We start from the raw sequence: 19,387 nt of genomic DNA on the forward strand, positions 1-19,387 counted from the left end.
CTACTGCAGATTTCTCCCAAGACTGCCGGTTAAAGTGCTTTGCCCACTCGAGGGTTATCTCGCTGTTAGAAAACGCCGTATCTGACTGTGCAAAGCGCATCTCGAGATCACCATCGATATCTGCCCACTCAAGCGTTGGAAAAGCTTTGAAGATAAGCCACGGAGGAGTAGTTGCCCCTGCGGCATTACCCGTGCCGATCACCGTACAAGTCTCCCTATCTTCAGGGGAAAAAACCTCTGTTGAAGTCTTCTTCTTGGTACGTACGACGAGGCATTGCACCCGCTCTCGCAGTATCCCTACTCTAATTCCTGCTTGATCAGCATTCCAACACTCTGAGGCGCCGATTCTATATCTGGTGATGACTTCAGAAAATCGTTTAAGCCACTGCTTCGTCTCCTCTACGCCGGCTTCTTCATACTCAAAGCGAGCGGCTTCCTTCGCCTTCAAAATCGATGTATCGAGCTCGGGATGATCCTCACGGAAGCGCCTATACCACATCCTTCCAACTGGCGCGGCGTCAGGATCACGGCGGCTTCGTATTGTATTTGCTGCATCCTCTATCTCATGCTTGGAGGCCGGAAGACCGGACTTCTGCATCCAAATAATGAAGCTCACGATAGCCTCTTCTTTGTCATCTGAGAGGAGTCGCGGCCGGCCCTTATTTGGCTCAGGAACCTGCTTAAAATCGAGAGTGTTGGCCTCTTCAAGCCGCTTGACGATACGCGCAATAGATGACTTCTTAGAGCCGGGATATTGACATTCAGCATCGCGTAAAGTGAGAGCCTTCTTTAGGCCGTTAGAAGCATTACGAGATAAGCCCTTTTGGAGTCGTTGCCGCGAAAGGACCACTGCCCGGGCAGCTTTAAGGTTAGGATCTGACGGCATAATGCACTTAGACAAAAATTCTCTTCTTTTCACTAATTGGCGTCTAGATTTGTGTTAAAATCACATACAAAATCAATGAAATTCGCGACAGCCGGCAGAGCGGGGTTGTCCCACACTTTTGTGCTGTCCCACCTTTTTGTGCCCAACTAAGCTTGCTTAGTTGGCCACCGTCAAGTCTCGCCAACGGGTAGAATTAATCTTCTCATAAAAATGTCCTCTCTTTATCTATACCTTTCTCATTCTCAACGTGGAGCCTGACCTGCAAGCCTGCAAGTTTGATCACCACGTTGGTATGTGACATCGCTTTTCGGTGGGATACTTCTGCCCGTTCACCCTTAATCTAGCGAACTGATGCGGAGCTTAGGGAAAATGCATCCGGCCCCGACCCCTGCAGCGACCTTGGTGCCACCATCTGCTTGGCTTCCTAATGCAAGGCCCCGCACTTTATTTTATTTTGCACTACGTACCATATAAGATCTAACGTGGGCGTTCCAATTCAGACCACAACATCTGGGCACCCACGGCCGTATCTGCGGCAGTGAGGAATGCTCTCAGTTAGAGTGAAGCTGCAGAGTTCCGTAGGTCTTTTCCTATCGACTTATCTAGCCAGATCGACAAGGTGGAGTCATCATGGCCCTCCCTGGTCAACATTGCCCAAAGTAGCGAAACGCATAGTCATCGTGGGACGGTGGCGTAATAGGCCCGTGCCCCAAGCCACAACTGAAAACAACATCCCGCCCTCCTACTCGGAAAGACACCGATTTGGGATATCAACCATTATCAACCGATATGTTCTGTTGGGAAACTTGGCAATCGCCTGATTCGAGTGACTCCATGCGACTAAGTGTTCACACAGAAGACGATCATATTGCGTGCTTCCATGCCATTACCGCGAACCTGGTAGAGCTAACCCAAGGCGTTTCTAATGACACCGACATAAATAATCAGCGACTGACCCTTAGTGTTACCTATCTGCTCACAGCACCACATTATCTGGTGTCATGGTGAGTCAAGCTTGATAAGTCATTCCCTTTAAGACTTGATGCGAGCCTTTCTGCCTCTAGAAAGGGGAACATCATGGGTGAGACGGGAGCTAGCGATAAGACCTCGTCCAAGCTTCCGGCCCAAATTCCTGAGACTAGCGTGTGTCAAACAAGTGAACTAGATCACTCCAGTAAAGCCACGGTATGAAAAGAGTCGAAATCATTATCACAATGTCATCGAAGGAGGCTACTGCGGTGACATTTCACAAAATGTTGCTCTTATCAATGTATCTGAACTTGGCATTAGTTGAGCTTGCAGGCTTGAAGCGACGCGTGTCCTCAGGCTATCTTTTATGCCAATATGTCTTTGTTGGAACCGTGAAACTTGTATAAGTCTCGAGCCCACAGGTTTGATGCAATCATTACGCTTGATGGAACTAACTACTCAACTATATCCTTACCCAGTGGTTATTGTTGACATTGACCAGGCCCGGATGACATTTCGTGACCTGTGAGCCTCATCTCTAAGAGCCGATATACTTTAGTCTGTCTCAGGTTCACTTCTTTATCTTTCGGTAATTAAAGAGGGCGATCGTCAGGAAGCGGCCCTGGTCGATAAGCTATGATCTCCAGCCACGTCTCCTGCCGACAGAGCCTCAGTACCGACAGTGACAATAAATTTTGCCGCGTCACGTAAGTGAAGAGTAATTGACAACCAATGCGCTGCCTTCAAAACATATGGTATGTTGAGGGATTGAAGTGAGGACCCAATGAGGCCAATGCCATCTCCCGGCCCTCTTCCTGTGCCGCCTTAAAGATACCACTCCGATCCCTGCCACGTCAATGCTCCCTAACCTCGGATTTTAATACATTTGGTTTTCTTTATCACCCATCTCAACTGCAATGGTCCTCTCTGTTTGTTTGTCCTTAATATTTATACAATGTTAATAATTTCGCCCGATTGATCTGTTTCTCTATGATTGTGCCTTCATAGAAGTTGCTTTGCCCAATATGCATCCTACGCAAAAGGTCATCACCGACACCAATAAGTCTCCTTTAATACAGGTCTTAACATTGATGTTTCTCGCTATCTTCCTCCTGTCATGCTGTGTCCGCATAGGAACCAAGATCTGTGTGATCAAAACCCTGAGGGTCGATGATATTCTTACCATCGCCGCAACTGTGTGTTGAGACCTGATAGCGCGATTCATGAAGATAGATCTCTAACCATCCTGCGCTTATGCGCGAAGCTGCAGGCCTTTGCAATTGGGCAGTCTATCGCTACTTTCATAGCGTGTGATAATGGACTGGGGAAACCAGCTAGTAGAATGCAATCTAGCGAAATTGCCATATTCTCCAAGGTAGGTTATCTCAGTTGCAATCCGCCGAAGCATGGACGAAAGATCTGACCGAATCTACGAATATAGAGCCATTACGTGGCCAACACCATGTTTATCGCCTCCGCCTTCTGTTGCAAGCTATCATGCACAGCTGGTCTCCGGATGATGAGCCGAGAAAGCCAGAGATGGGTTGTTTTTGGCTTTGAGGCCGTCGTTGGCGGGTGGGGAGCTTCTGCGCTTATCATAAATCTTTTCCAGTGTGGACTACCTACGCCATGGATATACACAAATGATAAAAGATGTATCGACCGAACCGCTTTCTGGACTTATTATATCACCACAGATATTGGTGTTATTATTGCTTTTTGCGAAAACATTCTGAAAATCCAAATACCATGGTCTAAGAAGATTTTAGTCATGAGTGTTTTTGGCAGTCGTATCCTGTATGTTTTACTCCCGCATTGGTGATGGATCTATCTAGCTTGTGTGCAGCAGAAGGCACTAACAACGACGGAAAAGTGTAACACCTGCAATTGCGGTTCAAATCTACCATTCCAACAAGGCATTCGCTTCCACCGATTTCACCTTCGCGAACTGGAAAGCTGCTATCGCTTTACAACTGGTCCAGTGCCTCTCCATTGTCACTATTTGCATTGCCAGCTTTAAGCCCCTTTTCAACAGCCTAGAATCCAGCCAGATCCATATTGATGACCTTCGACAACAGGGCAAGTCTGGCAGCAGCAGCTACCTGAGTAAGAGGCCGCGATATAGTGGATATAGGTCAAGTCAAATCAGCCCTTTAGGCACCATATCACGGACAATGAGGTCAGCTGAGGAAGTAACTGTGACTGAATCGCAACTTAGCACGGTACACGAATTGACTGACTTATCCAAGTCAATCACACGAGGAGCTATAAAACTGACGATAGAGCAGAAAGGAGGTACTTGGGACGAGCCATGCCGCACGAGCAACTCAAGTGAAATAATACTCATCCAGCAAATATGTTAAGTTGAGGTGCAGAGCCTGCATGGCAGTGCTTTTGAGCAATATTGGGGAGAATCTCTCTTTTCCTGTTGAAGGAGTGCGAGACTCTGGTTCCCACGCAGGGAAACATTATAGACCAGCGTCATAAGAGGAAGCTGGTCAGGGGACCGAGCAGCTTGGGTCCCATGTCTTGCCAAGAGCGAGATCGATTGAAAGGCTAAAGCGGGAAGAGAGGTTAATGCAATACGACGTTATGTAGGGGGCCAGGGTGAGGAATTTACCATGTAGACGAACCATTGCAGGGATACAGGTCATAGAGACAGGGCTTGTACCCATTTGGCCCCTCTTCGTCACAGTAATACTTAGAGACGGGCAGTCTTTCAAGAGATTGCTTGTATAAATAGTAGCACGGACATGGCATGGGAAGATGAAAAGGGACCAGGTGTTAAGTTGGCCGAATTAGTTAGAGAGAAACAGATCAATGAGAAGGCTGCTCATGGGGACGCTTTGATCTGGAATGAACATGAACATGTTGACTTCCCGGTGTCGCGTTTTTCAGGGCTCCTGGGATTATTGTCGCCGCTTTGTTGCTTGATGGACAATCTGTTGTCGAAGGTGACCATCTGGTTATGCCAAGATGAGGGGTAAATCTCCATTTTTGGAATCCAACTCACGCGACTTGGCCAAATTGAGTATGCATAAAATTGTCCCAAAAGTTCCACCTAAATACTTTTATAGGACAGCTGAGAAGACAGAGAGGTAGCAATAGTAGTTGGTTATCGGCAAGTTTGAACTGAGGACGTCGCCACACTGACCTTCTGCACCCTCTAAGCCAGGATGCCACCTTCGATAGACTGCTGCCACATCAGGAGAGCCCTGGGCACGTTCAAGAACCAAGTGCTGGTTGCCGGTTTCCATATTTACGCATGGGGACATTGGAGCAGGGTGCTGGTGGACCAGGGAATATAATCCCAAACTCGAGCATCGAACAGCATCACCAACTCTTCGCCTTGAAGGGGAGGCGGGGGCTATGTACACGGAACGACCTACCTTTACTGCCATTCTTACGTTGTTCAGGACTCCCAACTCCTATCATTTTTTTCTCCTTCTGTGTTTTTATCTCTTCCATCCTGTAATTCTCTGGTCCTTCGTCTTCAACCCATTCATTTGGTAAACTCACCTTCCGCTTTCATTCGCTGCGCTGTTATGATAGGTATCGACGTATGCTTTTCCCGTACTGAATTTGACACTTTTGCTATGACTTTTTGACATCATTCGATTGATCATTTTATTCTCCATTATATAAAGAAAACCACGTCTCAATTGGAACTTGATTGCCAGACGACTTAAGGTTCTAATTGAAGATATCTAAAATTGTTGAATCCTGGTGAAGATAAGATCGGCTAACCGGAAGCCCGAGCTACCGGTTGGAGAGCTGTCTCAGCACTGTAACAACCCCTCAGATAGATCATTACTAAACAGATAGAAATAGGGTCCTAACCCAACCATCAGAGAAAACGGGAGGATGCATATTTTCACTCCAATATTTGACAATTAGGCTTATAATTTTATAAAGTAATCGCGGACACGCTGGTGCGATCAGAGCCCTACTTGCGAGAATTGTTCACCATAGCCGTCCATAATGCCAACAACCATCAGGCTGTAACGACGGAATGACGTCCCCTGCCGGGCTTGAATGTCACAGTGGGTCAATTGGTCAATGATCAACGCTCGGGCCTCCTTGGAACGGACGCCAGTTGATGAGCTGCCCCTGCAAACTTGTAGCTAGCCACATCAGCTAGGCAAAAGCAATATGCAATACGGCTGGCAAAGTGCATGACCGCTTTGGCGTTGTCGCAGCTTTGCGTTTCAGGCAGCAATGGTTTAGTGACATTTGGATAATGTGAGTTGAGAAAATGCGTTATCTTGTCGTTTTATTCACCTTGCCTGCCGCCGTACACGAAGCAACTCATCGGTATATATCGTGCAAGGCGAGAGACTAAGCTCGGTTACAGCCAGCACCTGTAATGCAGCAGGAGGTTTTCTTCTTTGAGAGCCAATCGGTAATAAAGATCATCTGGTCAGGACTCAGGGATCTCCGCGGAGCGGGCCGGTGTGCCCAACAACGACTTGATGCTGACATGGTGTGCGGGGTAGGCGTGTCACCTCACAACTGAGGAACATACGCAGCCAATGATTACCCATTCGTTCCCATCGTTTCGAATTGCTGGCCTGCATTTATTAGTTTGTCACAAATGTCACTGCACAGCCGATGGCCCTGTGCATCCGCTACGTAGTCAGCTGCCCGCTATTAAGCCCCTCTGTGCGGAGGAGCATGTGTCGAAGTCTGCCCCCTTACCCCACTGAAAGGGCTGCTGTGGCTGCAGCCGGTCAAGCAAGCCGTTTTTTAAGCCTTCGACAGGGTTTGCATCAAAACCGAAAACGGCAATGGATCGAGGTTGTTTTCTCTTTCCCCCAAGAGCTTCAGAAATTGTCCAAACCGGCCGGTAATGCAGAGGGTTTCGGGTCAGCCAGCTCCATCACACCATAGCAGTCTTTGATATCCTTTAGCACTTTGCCTTTTAGCTGATGCACTTGTCGAAAGTGCAACTCGATGCTAGCGCCGGGTCGAATGGCTGATTTACAGAGCCGATAAAACAGCATCTGATATTCCTCGTTCAAGTGGATGCAATCCTCCATTATTGCTGGATTGATGTAGATGTTCGCTTTAAGTCTATTTATATGTCTATCAACAAGCTACTCCTTGCTGTGTAGCCCTTACCCCAAGTCGGCGCTAGCTAACCATAAGCACCAATCAGCGACTCGGCTTCGCCTAAAGCGATGTTGGAAAAATCCGGGAATCCCCCTTATCTTCAGGATTCAGACTGTTAGTCTGAAAGACCTAGATTTAAAGTTCAAAGTCCTAGATGAAACTATCTAGAGATATAAACCCAAGAGCTCTCATCTCAATAAGAAACAACCAAGTTTCATAAATAAATAATAAAAAAAAACATTTTCACCCAGCACTACTGCGCAATATAAACAACAAGCGATAAAAGCTAAATATGTTGATCCCGCAACCCCGTTTTGGTGAACGATTTGACCCAAATCGCCTGCAAATAAAATATAGATTACAAGGCATGATATGGTAACTAGGGCCTTTTATAAAGCCCTAAGCAGTCAGCCTAGCCTAGAGGTCGAGGAAGAGCCACTGGTCTAAAAAGAGACTAGCCTCCGGGCGGACCTAGCAGTTACCTTGGGAACAATCTGCTATTTCTATAATATCCAAATCGTCGCTATCTCCAAGGATTCTGTTAGAAAAGACCCTTATAGCACCCTTCGAGTGGCTGCAGAAGAGAAACGCAGAAAATATAGGTCCCTAGGTGCCTTTTTTCAGCTCCTCATCATCTCAACAAGTGGCCTTATGGACCTTGAGACCGCCAAGACCTACAAGAAGCTTCAGGAGCTCGTAGGTCCCTTTGCAGCTAACCAGCTAGATTCCTCTATTAGGCTTGCCCTCATGAGGACTAGGGCGACTTCAGCGGCTTCTATAGCCCAAGATATCCTTAGGAACCTAGCTAGGTCGATCTGGAATACCTCTAGAAGGTCTTCCTAGAAGGCTAATAGCCTTTCTTATCTCTACTTCTCTTTTGTCTATTTCCTAGCTTTTTCTCTTATATCTTCTCCTTTCTCTTATAAGTCTTTTTTATCTCTTTCTATCTCGTTTATCTCTATAATTCTCCACTCAGCTTTTAAGCTATATCTTATTTAGTAGAAACACTAGGCTAGATTAAGCTTAGATAGTAAATACTAACCCTATCCTAACCCTAAGCTTAAGCCTTTCATGGTTAGAGGAGTCGAAGCAACCTATGGGCATGGTAAAACAAGGGCTGAGGTTTATTGTTCAAATCACCAACAAGTCACAAAAGGCAATTGATACGGGAAATTGTTAGATTCGAATCTAGACTAACTATTTCAATGTAGAAGATCATTTTGCAAAGACTAGACTCGCTATGTTGCCCCTTACTGCTCAAGCATTCGGACGTAGGTGACTGGGCCTTCGTAACGGTGAGTACCACGGAAGATGTAGTATACCAAAGAGGACAACGCTACGACGCCGTAGATTAGAATACTCCAATTCATCTGTGATGCCGTCGGGTTGGGGTTACCAGGCATGAATGCCAGGACGAAAATGACGACCAGGAAAGCCTCGGAGACGATGTTTATCGTGAGTCCCCATCGACCAAGACTGAACTTGGATGGCAGAAGCGGGCTCTTTGTACATCGTCGCCATATCATACAGCCGATAGAGACCATGTAGCTCGAGAGAAGTCCTGTTGTTGCCAAAGAAGTGATTGAGTTCAATGCGACAGCAGAGCCGATGTTGATAAGGGAAAGAAGACTTGAGATTAGGAAGGTCGTCAGAATGGCATTGATGGGGACATCCCATCCCGCTGGGACCTCGGAGAACCAAGGACTGAATGGAACGGCATGATCTCGCGCGAATGCGAAGAGCTGACGCGACGATGTAGAGACCATGGTGAGATTGGAAAAGGCAATCATAACGACAAGGATGGATGCCATGGCAGTAGCACTGCTCACTGACTGCGTCGAGTTGTAGAAAACCTGCATGAAGGGCTGACCTGTTGGAGATGTGATGACCTCTTCAAGGTTACCTATGCAGAAGCAGTACGTGATAACCATGATCCATCCGAAAGCACCATTGAAGAGAGTCGTCACGATCATCGAACGCGGCAAAGTACGACTCGCATCGTGCAGCTCCTCGGACATATGGACAGCAGCATCTGCACCCAGCAGTGGCAAAACGCCTGCAAGAATGCCCACGAGCGTCGAACCTCCTATGCTATTCCAACCTCCGCCATCGCTGAACTGGGTAAAGACAGCTTTGGCATCAGCCATTGGCGAAAGAACCCAGAGAGTAACAAGGATGCCAAAAAAGGCGAAGACGTGAATGACCAGGACAATAGCTTCGATCAATGGCAACTTCCTGGCTAAGAGGATGTTAAAGAGTACCGAGAACGCAGCTATAGCTATGGTGAGTAGCGTGCCGTGCCATGGCTTGGGTTCGTAACCTGGGTTATTCAGAACGATGAGGCCCTGAATCTGGGTGCCAGTGATGAAGGCAGAGGATGCGCACGATGTTTGCCAGCCAAGTACGCACATCCACCCCATGAGATAGCTGATGAGCTTCTGGTACTGTGACGGCGCGAATTCGGAAACCCAATGGTATTGTCCTCCCGTCGTTGGTGCCCTGCACAAAGTTCGCGTCAACAATCTGACCTCATGTTGTGTATTGGGAGGATACTCACATGGAAGCCATCTCGGCCATGGAAGTGTTGACGAATAAAAATCCTATCCAGCACACAAAGAACATCCAGATCGTACCAGCAGTTCCGCCGTTGACGAGTCCGATAGTCGAGACACTTTAATTGACAGGCTTGGTTAGCCAACCGATGACCAGAATATTTTTATCTGCATCCTTTACCTTAAAGAGAATTCCCAAGATGCCATTAGAATCATGGAGAAGCCGAAGATGGACAAGAAGCGAAAATTTCTCTGCGTGATGTCGCGTTAGCCCAGGACAAAAAGGTTACAGGTATTGGTACGAACCGTCATTTCTTGAGTTTTGCCCATACGATACATGTCGGCGCGATCGGCCGCAGTTCCTTTCTTCTCGTCGACATTGTCATTGATGCCGATTGGAGCATCGTGGTCGTCGAGGGATCTCTTGTCGTCGTCAATTGACATGTTGGCGATATTTCTTGACTGCTTTGACGGCATAGACAGATGGAAGAAAAGTAAAGGACAAGAAAAAAAGCAGAGAGGGAGACAAATAAGGCTCGGTAAGAGGAATGCAGGAGTGCGGCATGAACGCGCTTCAAGGTGTATATCCTATCCAACAGCTGCTTGTTTGCTTGCCGGCATATCCATCCTAGTCCAATTGTTATGCACAGCACCTTTCAATCCTACAGGGGTTCAGTCCGCTCGGGCCTAGACCAGACGGGAACCACCTGTGCCGTCCCGGACTTCGGCAGTCTAGTAGTGGGGGCTTTTATGATGATCTGATACCCTGGTCGAATATCTCTCCTGGTAGATCAAGGTAACATGTATATGAAAGAATAAAATACGCCATTTTCTACATAACAGGGTATCACAAATGATACCTTTAAACAAGCTGCTTCTCACATATTAATCTGCATCATGTTTCAGCTAACAACCAAAATGGGGGGCTCATGTCTCCTCATTTCGTCCAGGGTCCTCGTATGGATCCATGCAGCCGCAGATCCAACAAACAAAGCGTAAGCAGCCACAAAACCAATGAGCAAAGCGCCAACAGCCAACAGATTTGGGTACGGTACTGGAGAGACACTTGGCTTCGACAGTACATTCGGCCTCTTCTGGTACGCAATAGCAAGCACTTTACTTCTGACTACTCTGTTGGTGCACCCATGCCCTAGCCCCTGGATTTAGGTGCATCATTGGCAGAAATCTCTTGCGCTACTGAAAGTTAAAGTTTGCAGGCATTTGCGAGAATAGGGTGTTGGCTGATTGGAAATTAGGAGATATATTCCTGTGGCGTTGGTGGCTGTAGAGTCCGAGCCCTGAACATTCACATCTGTCAACACTGAGGTGGCTTGTGCCTAGGTACTCATGCCGCAAGGGTGAAAGTAAAGATTAATAGTCATCCGTTGCCTCTTGAACAGTGTAGTGCATCTACCTCGTTACCTTTCTCGAGTCCGACTCAATGGTCTCTAGCCATGGATTCAGAGACATCAGATAACGACGGTTCCTATCGGTTCTCCCCTGTCACGTTCAACGACCACGCCGGTCAGCTGAGGATCGTGACAATTTTGTCGCTGATCTACAGCACGCTTGTGGCTCTGGCACGGATTTACATCAAGTATCACAAGTTCAGTTTCGATGATATTTTTTTTGCTTTGGCAATGGTGAGGATACCCATCAGATCTGGATAACGCTCCACATATAGTTTAGCTGCCATATTGGCCGTTGCAATGTCGTAAGCAGGAACCCCACTCCTGCTGCTTTTTTGCTTCACTTATCACAAATATCAGGGGATATAACGCAATCTCTCTTCTGCACATACCCTGACAGAATCCCTCGAGCCGTGGTACTACATACAGCTTAGCCTTTCCTTCAACTTGAGACTGAGACCCCAACGAAGTCTTTTTTTTCAAGCTCGTCTCCAACATGGTTGGTGTTGCTGGGAAATCAAAGGCGTGCCATGACTGCAGAAGACGCCGTGTGAAGGTACTACTACCAATCAACTGGTCTTTGATCTTTCCATCAAGTTAATTATCGATTAGTGCGACTTAACACTACCTCTCTGCCTGCGATGTGCTAAAGCTGGAATTGCATGTAGAGGCTACAAGCAATCGACTCTTTGGATCCACCGAACTCCAGCTTGCCCTAACGTCACTGCGTTTTCTGTTATAACAGATTTGCGGTCACAAGAACCGACCCCACAGATATCAGCAGCCTCTATGTGGCTAGATTTAATACAGCGAATGTATACTCGGCTCAACTCAAACGGCTTGCCTTATGACATAACGACGTTTCGACTGGAGGCGCTACACATCGCACAAAGCATATATTTTCCCCGCTCATCGGTCATAGCAAATAGCAACGATATCAGTTTATTACCATCATCGTGGCTCACAGTCATTTGTGAGATGCAGCGCCCTAACGACGCGTTAGATAATTCCCTCCTCGCCTTCTGCGCCATCCAAATCCGCTTGTCTGGAAAGGCAAGTTTCTCTTACCACGAGACAGTCCGGCTGTACAACCATGCGCTATCAAAGACTATTACTATCCTGGATTCCCCACGCGTAGCGAATAGCGACGAAATTCTCGCCGCTATTGTTATTCTTTCTACCTGCGAAGTAAGCCTAGATATCCTACTATGTTAGGGATTTGTATTGATCGAGAAATAGGTATTTTTGTTGCATGCAAGCACCAGCTGGAACGCACACGCGCAGGGTATATCTGAGATTCTCTACCGCCGCCGTATCCCAGAAAAGACTTCATTAAATTGGACAAACTTGTGCCGACGTCTCTGTATAATATGTGTAAGAACTAACCCTATATTAATCAAGTTAAGCACTTGACTAACTACCATGCAGTACCCCTCACTCGGTCATACCCCTCTACCGGTCAGCAAAAAAAATAGTCTCCCATATAAAATGCGATTTTTCAACATGACGGCAAAAACTTGGCAAAAATAGCAAAACCAAATTCACGTTTAGGATCAAGATTAGAATCGACTGTATTTTAATATTCCCTTAGTCTTTTAACTGCGCGGCCTGCGCGAGTCCGTACAACTAGTAACTCTTCCGCCTCTGAATTTGAGCCCTCATCCTCTTCCACTTCTCCTACCTCAATTACATCCTCAACAGCCTCTATCTCTTCAGCTGCTTGGTCTGGCTCAGAAATAGTATTACCAACCACTAGAGCCTCGGCTAGTGTCATGAACTTCCTGTTGGGATTCGGTACCGCCTTTCTCTTCTTGCCTCTGCTCAACCGTCCGACTTCTTCCTCTAGGCTGGCTACTCTTGAGCTTAGCGAGGCGATCTTTGACTCTTGCGCTTCAAAACCTCTCGATATCACAGAATACCGTCTTCTCGTTGAGGGACTTTTGTTCTTCCCCAGATCCCTGATATGACGGCTGGTCTTTGGCGTGTTATCAGAGTCGCGTTGCCCGTCGCTGGGGCCGTCCGATGCAGGCGTCGTTTCCTTCTTGGCTGACTGAATCTCTGGATGCATGAGCGCTTTCCGCCGAGAAATCGGCCAGTTTCCAGTCACTCTCCAGCCAGAAAGGATGTTTTTCTTCGTCATGCCCACTTCCCTGGCTTTGGCATAGGCCTTGATGAAGTTGGCCTTGTCCACCGGGGCAGATTCGGTCAGGCTTGTCAGTTTTTGAAGTTCTTTACGATAGGCAGCCTTGGAGACATTGAACACTCCGTTATCAAGTGGCTGTAGACCGTGAGAGCAGTGGGCTGGCAGGTAACAACAATATACGTTGTTCAAAAAACACGTGGCCATCCACTCATCCTGGATTTTGAGTTAGCGACATTTTTTATTTAGAAGACTCGGAACAGGCAGATACGCACGGATACGTGGCTTCTATGGCCATCTAATATGATAAGCCTCGCATAGGACTCATCTTCCGGTTGTGTTTGGGGAAGATAGACTTCTCTGAGCCACTCAATTGCGATATGGTTGTCTGTCCAGCCGTTGTCGGACGTGATATAATACCAGTCGGCTACCTCCTTGAGCTCTTCGATAAACCACTGTTGTTGAAGTTCTTTGCCTTTAAAGATAATCCCCGGTTTCAGAAGGCGACCAGTTGCAGTCACGGCTTCGAGAAAGCTAGTCCAAGTGCGGGACTGAGAGCCTTTGAGGAAGGCCTTCCTCTTGGGATCGCTGCTGCCGATAACCAAGGAATCCAAGCCTGGATTCGCAATGGATTAGCTGAATCAATGGGTATAACGACAAATGCTTACCAAATCCAGTCATTATACCGCCCTCATCAACATTAACCGTGTTCTCAGGTTTGATCCAGCCATATTCTCTCTCCCGAATATCAAAGTACCAATTGACGGCGGTCGGGGTAAAACAATTGAACCTCGATGCTTCCTGGCGTTTTCCTATCTTTGTCTTTATGGATGGATGGCGCTTCACGAACCTGGTTAGCCAATGGACACCGATAGGCCGTGCCCTGCCTTGTTGTCGTGGGAGGGCAGCGACGGCGGCGCGAACTTGACTGTGGGATGGAGCATAGCCTAGGGCCTCTTGCCGAAGTATCCAGGTAATCAACCTGGCCTCTTGAGACTTGGATAACAGCCGGCTAGGATGGGTGACTTCAGATTTAGGCGGTATGCCTCTTAGCCGATCAGAAAGAGTGGTCTGGGGCATGCCATGATTCTGGGCGGCCTCATGCTGCGAGAGTCCGTTATCTGTGACATCCAGCATGGCTTCGATAACGTCATCCTTTGTATAAGGTAATTGAGGCATTTTCAGCGTGGTTTTGAGAGGCTGGTGTAGATAAAAATCTGTTGAGACTTGGCGGAGGGAGGTTGATGAGGGAGGCGTTTTGAGACATTTCACATTAGTTCTGTACGGTCATACCGCAAGCGTCACTGGAGAAGGAATGTTAAAATATTAAATCTTACGCAATTTTAAATACGGTAGCTATTTTCCCACGCTAATAGCTTCACTTTTGGTCAAACACTATGCAAGTGAAAAATCGCATTTTGTATGGGAGACTATTTTTTTTGCTGACCGGTAGAGGGGTATGACCGAGTGAGGGGTGCTGCATGGTACCTTTTAGGTTATTCAAGCATTGTTTCAGAGACGCTCCCTTATCCTTGAGCCTGATATCTGGCGACAACACATCGGTCTTCCTGTAGCACTTGGATCCTTTAGCAAGTTTCTTGACATAATTATTGACATTCCCTCAGTCATGGCAGGTGCTCATACCCTCATGCTTCACAAGGAGACTGATTTAAAGCAATCGCTCCAATGTTTCAGTCTTCTTCACCAGAAGTTCCGTGATCTTGACCACTGGCGAGAACTTCATCACCGCAGCACCACAGCATACATTCAAGGGCCCTTGTACTGGTCTGTTCTCTCCAGGGCCAATAACCCTACAGATGATGGCTATGTGGATAAGTTGTTTCCATTTGCACTCATGTTCTCTTCTGTAGAGAGCGCTTGTGCATGGGTACTCTGCTCCACCATAATGCTTGATGTCCTCTACACAATCTCGCTTCTCGGCTTGTCGAACGTCAGTAATGACAAAACACTTCCATCTCTCACGGATATCATTGAAGATAAGATCCCGGAGTACAATGCGTCTAATATATCATCCATCGGCCTGACAGACGCTGACAGGCTAGCTCGTATGCTCTGCCAAAGCATTGAGTTCTGCTATCGCCGCGTGAATGGTACATTTGGCCCGCAGATGACATCTTATACCCAGAGCATACTACTTAGGTATGTTAGCTACCGAGGACTTAATCGGGAGCTTGAGTGGTGCATAGCAATCAAGGACATGAGGGGCCCCGGTACTAATTTTGATGTTAATGTGAGGCAATTTGGGTCAGCACCCCCGTGAATGCCGTTGACGAAATACATATCAAGGCGCATTACGTTGCCTACCCCTCTACAGAACATGAAATAATCGTAAAACTAGTCTTCATATCATATGTGCCTAAGAGACGGTTTTGACCTGTGACTAAACCCGCATTCAATCCAAACTTACTCATTTTTCTACTATTACTTCTGTGTCTTTCAGTTCTACTCAACTTGCATATGGTAGTTTTATAACCCACCTCCATGCCGCGCAGGCTATACACATCCTGCTTTGATACCGAGTTCCTAAGCCAGATGGTAAGATCCACAAACTTCCCCAACGCAATATCTCCACGCGGTCCACTTGCGCAGAGCAACTCTGCAGCCCGTGTTGTATGCAGTGCTACAGACTCCTCAGGCGTAGATCGCGTGCTCTACGCCCATGGCCCCTCTCACAATCTCTCAAGTGACCATATCCCAGGTGGAGCGCATGGCCCCATATTGTCCCATGAGAATATGGGAGCCACCTGTTACCAATGACCCAGTATCGGTTCAGTTACGTGCAGGAAATAGCCGGGCTGTCCGCTCCCTTCCCGAAATGCAACGTTTGCACAGCTACCGCGTCATGACGCAGGGGCTGTTGAATCAGCACATGACATCCCATCTTTGCCGCACGAGCTTGAGTCCTGGCATCCGCCAGCCCACGGTGTTCCACAAGGCTGTTAGGAGACATACAGGGGTATGTCACCTACAGCCGGTCGTATACATCCAGGAAGTTATCCGTGGCTCTGTCACTAGGGGCATATATTCTGACCCGCCGACCCCGCCGAATGACGGCGCCCATGGCCTGTCGTAATTCATCAGGATCCGAGGTGCGAACTCCCTAAAAATCATTGTGGCCAAATCACCCCTCGTCAGGGCAACTATCATAGGAGTCACGGGTGAGACCAGCCTCAATAACACTATTGTGAAAGAACTCAATGCCCCAGGTAGAGATATGACCTGATTTGTAGTTGTCGGTACTCCTCAATCTGATCCTGAGGGGCCATAACAGCTTCTACATTAGGTAGGAGGCCGATTTTAGAAACAAGGTCATGCACGCGAATGTTTAGTCTGCCTTGGTTATGAATAGTTATGAGCATTGAAAAGTCGGCGGTGAAAACGGCGCAGCACAGAGGGTAGCGTAAGAGGCTGATGTAGCATCGAGACTACAGACCCGGTCGGCGATGCTTGCCTAAGGTGGAAGGCGTGGAATTTGGGACATCGCCTAGTGTTGAAAGTGGCCTTTGAGGGATCCACCCTGCACCCTTCCATTTTCTTGCCACCTGGCGGATGCGGCGGGGTTGGAGTGAATCCCCCTAAGTAAAGGGCGAGCGAATTTACGACCGTATTGTGACCACCATGCCGAAGCAAAATGGGGTATTGATTTTGAATTCGGAAGAAGAGCCAAAAATGAAAATCTTTCATCACCGAAGCGGTTCTGAATTCGAGCTGGACAGATAGTGGGGATGACGTAATGTCGATGGACGACCAGTTCTCAAGCCCCACCGTCATTGTCGTTTAAAGGGACGTGAATGTCGAAACTCTGGTCAGGACTTTGAGAAATGCCGAGGAACTCTTGATAACGTTCCGGCTAACTCCCAAAAGAGTTGAATCGTAACAATGGGTAAAAAGGGACGGTTGTGAAGAATCCAGCTCTATCACTCTTGTAAAAGTGATATCTATATCAGCTCTTCATATAGTTTCTGACATCATTACTCACAAATCAATGTTAGTGATGCCTTCATCTTCACAAGCAATGTCCTTTCTTGCTTTCTACCTAGCACTGAATTTTTGCATCAACATAGTAGAATGCTTAATCCCCCTCTTCTATTATCTATCGCGGTCCTAGCTTCTCCAGCACCCTCGGTCCCTGCTGTTCCCATTCCGCCTTAGTAACCCATGTGCTCTCCTTGTCTGCCATGATGTTGGCTAGCACTGCGCCGCCTAGGAATACCATGTGCCGCCGTCTGGGGGGGTCCTCTATCCGCACCTTGAACTTGCTCAGTCGCTCCGGGTTGCCCTGCAACACCCGTGTTAGCCACAGCTGCTTCAGCTCCTTCTCCAGTCGTGACGGTAGGCCAGGATACATGCTGCTGCCGCCTGATAGGACAACTGCCTTAAACAGCGACGAGCGAATATCCACGTCGGCCGACTGGATCGTATTAAAGAGGATCTCGCTGAGGCCGGGCGACTCGCTATTGACAAGGTGAGGCTGGAACAGGCATTCAGGCGCCTCGAATCTCTCGCTACCTACGCGGACTATACGTCCATCTGGCAGCGTATACTCTTTTACAAGCACTGTCGTATCCTCACTCAGCCGCTTATCTAACTCCAGGTCGTAAGATACATAGCATAGCTTCTCCTTGATCTCGCGCACCGTCTCGAAGTCGGCGGTTCGGTTTAGGACGTAGCCACGACGCAACAGCAAATTAATCAGGTTGCGTGTAACATCTCGGCCAGCGATGTCCAATCGCTTTGTGAGGTGGTTAAGGATAACGGATTCGTAGACGGGAACAATGTGTGTGACACCGTCACCCGAGTCGACAACAACACCGGAACTCAGACCTGTACCGCATCCAAATCATTAGCTCCAAATTAGGTACTTCCAAATCGCACCCCAAGATCCGACTAAGCTTTCACTGCCACTCACCTTGCGAGTACAAGGCCAGGACAGCTTGAATCGCAACGTAAAGAGCTCCGAATCCATATCGTTCGAACATAATCTCGCACATCTTCTCCCGGTTCTCGAGAGGGTTCATCGGAGGCTCTGTCAAGAGGATCTTCTGGCCTTCAGGATTGACCTTGAGTTTCTCGAAGAAGGTATAATCCCAGAGATGCTCCATATCATCCCATTTCTTGATGATGCCGTTATCCATAGGGTAGCTGATCTGCAGCATCGCTCGGGCAGCGGCGGCTTCATCACCGCACATGATATCCTTGATGATCAGGTTGTTATCCTGTTGCTCCTCGGATCGTAGGATCGGTCGGCCCACGATAGACGGATACTGATACTCGGGGAAGTTCTGCGCGGCATATCCGACCTTGAGGAAACCAGTTCCGCCATCAAGGACTAGAATGTAAAAGCGGGGTCAGTTTTCAAAGCCAGGGCCGCTAAGGAGGCTATGATGAGTTTGGGCGATATGGTTTGGAGCTCACCAATGGGTGGAGGACTAGTCATATTTATTACAGCCCAAGGCGAGGCATCTATTGATTTGTTGTAAGGTTGAGTTAAAGTTTCCGGTGTTCCTATTTCCAGCAGCTTTCGGGAGAGGCTGAGGTGTTGGTCAGTGGTAAGTTGGCGTGGCTCGAATTAATTGGGATGGGGGGATGAGGAGGATGCTTACAAAGCAATATGGCTAGCCAGTTGTCAAGATTATCCGATGCAGGCACGGTTGTAAATTGAGGACACCTTGCTGGCAGCAATTATTCCGCAGTTGGAAATCATATCTTTGTAGTGGAGCAAGTAACTTGTTATTTCTTGATATGTACTTCGTTCATGTCAAAGTCAAAGTTTGTACCTGGGGCCCTCATATTTAAGCCAGTCAGAAGGTATTAGAGTCTTCTGATGGCCTCCCTGTAACTGCGAATTCGTCACGATAGAAAGGGAAGTTACGTTGGGGCAAGCTGGAGTTCGGTGGACCTAAAGGGTTAACTGTTTGTAGCTTTAATATGCGTTTCCTACTTTGGAATCTAGCAGGTAGAAAGGCAGTATTAAGTTACACTAATAAATGGTTAAATTCAGAGGAATATGAAGGATAAGTTGGTAAGAATATCTTGACATGACTTTTTTTGCAGTTATGGCACGCCTTCGATTTCCCAGCAATGCCGACCTTGTTGTAAGGAAGGTTGAGAGGAGGCTGAAGTGCCACTAGTTACAACGGCGCGCTGGTAAAAGCAGCTTACACATTGAGCCGCTAAACTTTATACAGCACCATTATTCGATGGGTTGGCAGGGACTAAGCAAGGATTATGGTCTGTGCACACGGCCGAACCTTCAAATACCGGCTAACTGGATTTGGAACCATGTCGCGAAGCATCA

General features: G+C 47.6%; 5 protein-coding genes across 5 annotated transcripts; 3 read left to right on the forward strand and 2 right to left on the reverse strand.

Moving 5' to 3' along the window:
• Nucleotides 1-2,880: 2,880 nt before the first annotated feature.
• Nucleotides 2,881-4,190, forward strand: FOBCDRAFT_277394 (uncharacterized protein; the record flags this gene model as incomplete). Its single annotated transcript, XM_054706247.1, has 5 exons — nucleotides 2,881-3,051; nucleotides 3,126-3,230; nucleotides 3,297-3,652; nucleotides 3,729-3,961; nucleotides 4,144-4,190. The coding sequence occupies 5 exons, from the start codon at nucleotides 2,881-2,883 to the stop codon at nucleotides 4,188-4,190; spliced, it is 912 nt and encodes a 303-aa protein (XP_054562222.1).
• Nucleotides 4,191-8,199: 4,009 nt separating this feature from the next.
• FOBCDRAFT_228399 (amino acid/polyamine transporter I) lies at nucleotides 8,200-10,471 on the reverse strand. The gene is made up of 6 exons (XM_054706249.2): nucleotides 10,443-10,471; nucleotides 10,028-10,290; nucleotides 9,826-9,996; nucleotides 9,701-9,771; nucleotides 9,525-9,638; nucleotides 8,200-9,466 (listed from the first exon to the last, which is right to left on the reverse strand). The coding sequence occupies exons 3-6, from the start codon at nucleotides 9,994-9,996 to the stop codon at nucleotides 8,218-8,220; spliced, it is 1,605 nt and encodes a 534-aa protein (XP_054562224.2). The 5' UTR covers nucleotides 10,028-10,290; nucleotides 10,443-10,471; the 3' UTR covers nucleotides 8,200-8,217.
• Nucleotides 10,472-11,424: 953 nt separating this feature from the next.
• On the forward strand, nucleotides 11,425-12,143 carry FOBCDRAFT_140251 (uncharacterized protein; the record flags this gene model as incomplete). Its single annotated transcript, XM_059608081.1, has 2 exons — nucleotides 11,425-11,484; nucleotides 11,541-12,143. The coding sequence occupies 2 exons, from the start codon at nucleotides 11,425-11,427 to the stop codon at nucleotides 12,141-12,143; spliced, it is 663 nt and encodes a 220-aa protein (XP_059467674.1).
• Nucleotides 12,144-14,695: 2,552 nt separating this feature from the next.
• FOBCDRAFT_277397 (uncharacterized protein) lies at nucleotides 14,696-15,349 on the forward strand (the record flags this gene model as incomplete). The annotated part of the gene is made up of 1 exon (XM_054706250.1): nucleotides 14,696-15,349. The coding sequence occupies one exon, from the start codon at nucleotides 14,696-14,698 to the stop codon at nucleotides 15,347-15,349; it is 654 nt and encodes a 217-aa protein (XP_054562225.1).
• Nucleotides 15,350-17,182: 1,833 nt separating this feature from the next.
• On the reverse strand, nucleotides 17,183-18,526 carry FOBCDRAFT_296423 (actin-related protein, ARP2 class; the record flags this gene model as incomplete). The annotated part of the gene is made up of 3 exons (XM_031187524.2): nucleotides 17,183-17,913; nucleotides 17,999-18,418; nucleotides 18,505-18,526. The coding sequence occupies 3 exons, from the start codon at nucleotides 18,524-18,526 to the stop codon at nucleotides 17,183-17,185; spliced, it is 1,173 nt and encodes a 390-aa protein (XP_031034789.2).
• Nucleotides 18,527-19,387: the final 861 nt, after the last annotated feature.

Source organism: Fusarium oxysporum, chromosome VII (genome assembly GCF_013085055.1).
Source record: "Fusarium oxysporum Fo47 chromosome VII, complete sequence".
Lineage (NCBI taxonomy): Eukaryota > Fungi > Ascomycota > Sordariomycetes > Hypocreales > Nectriaceae > Fusarium > Fusarium oxysporum.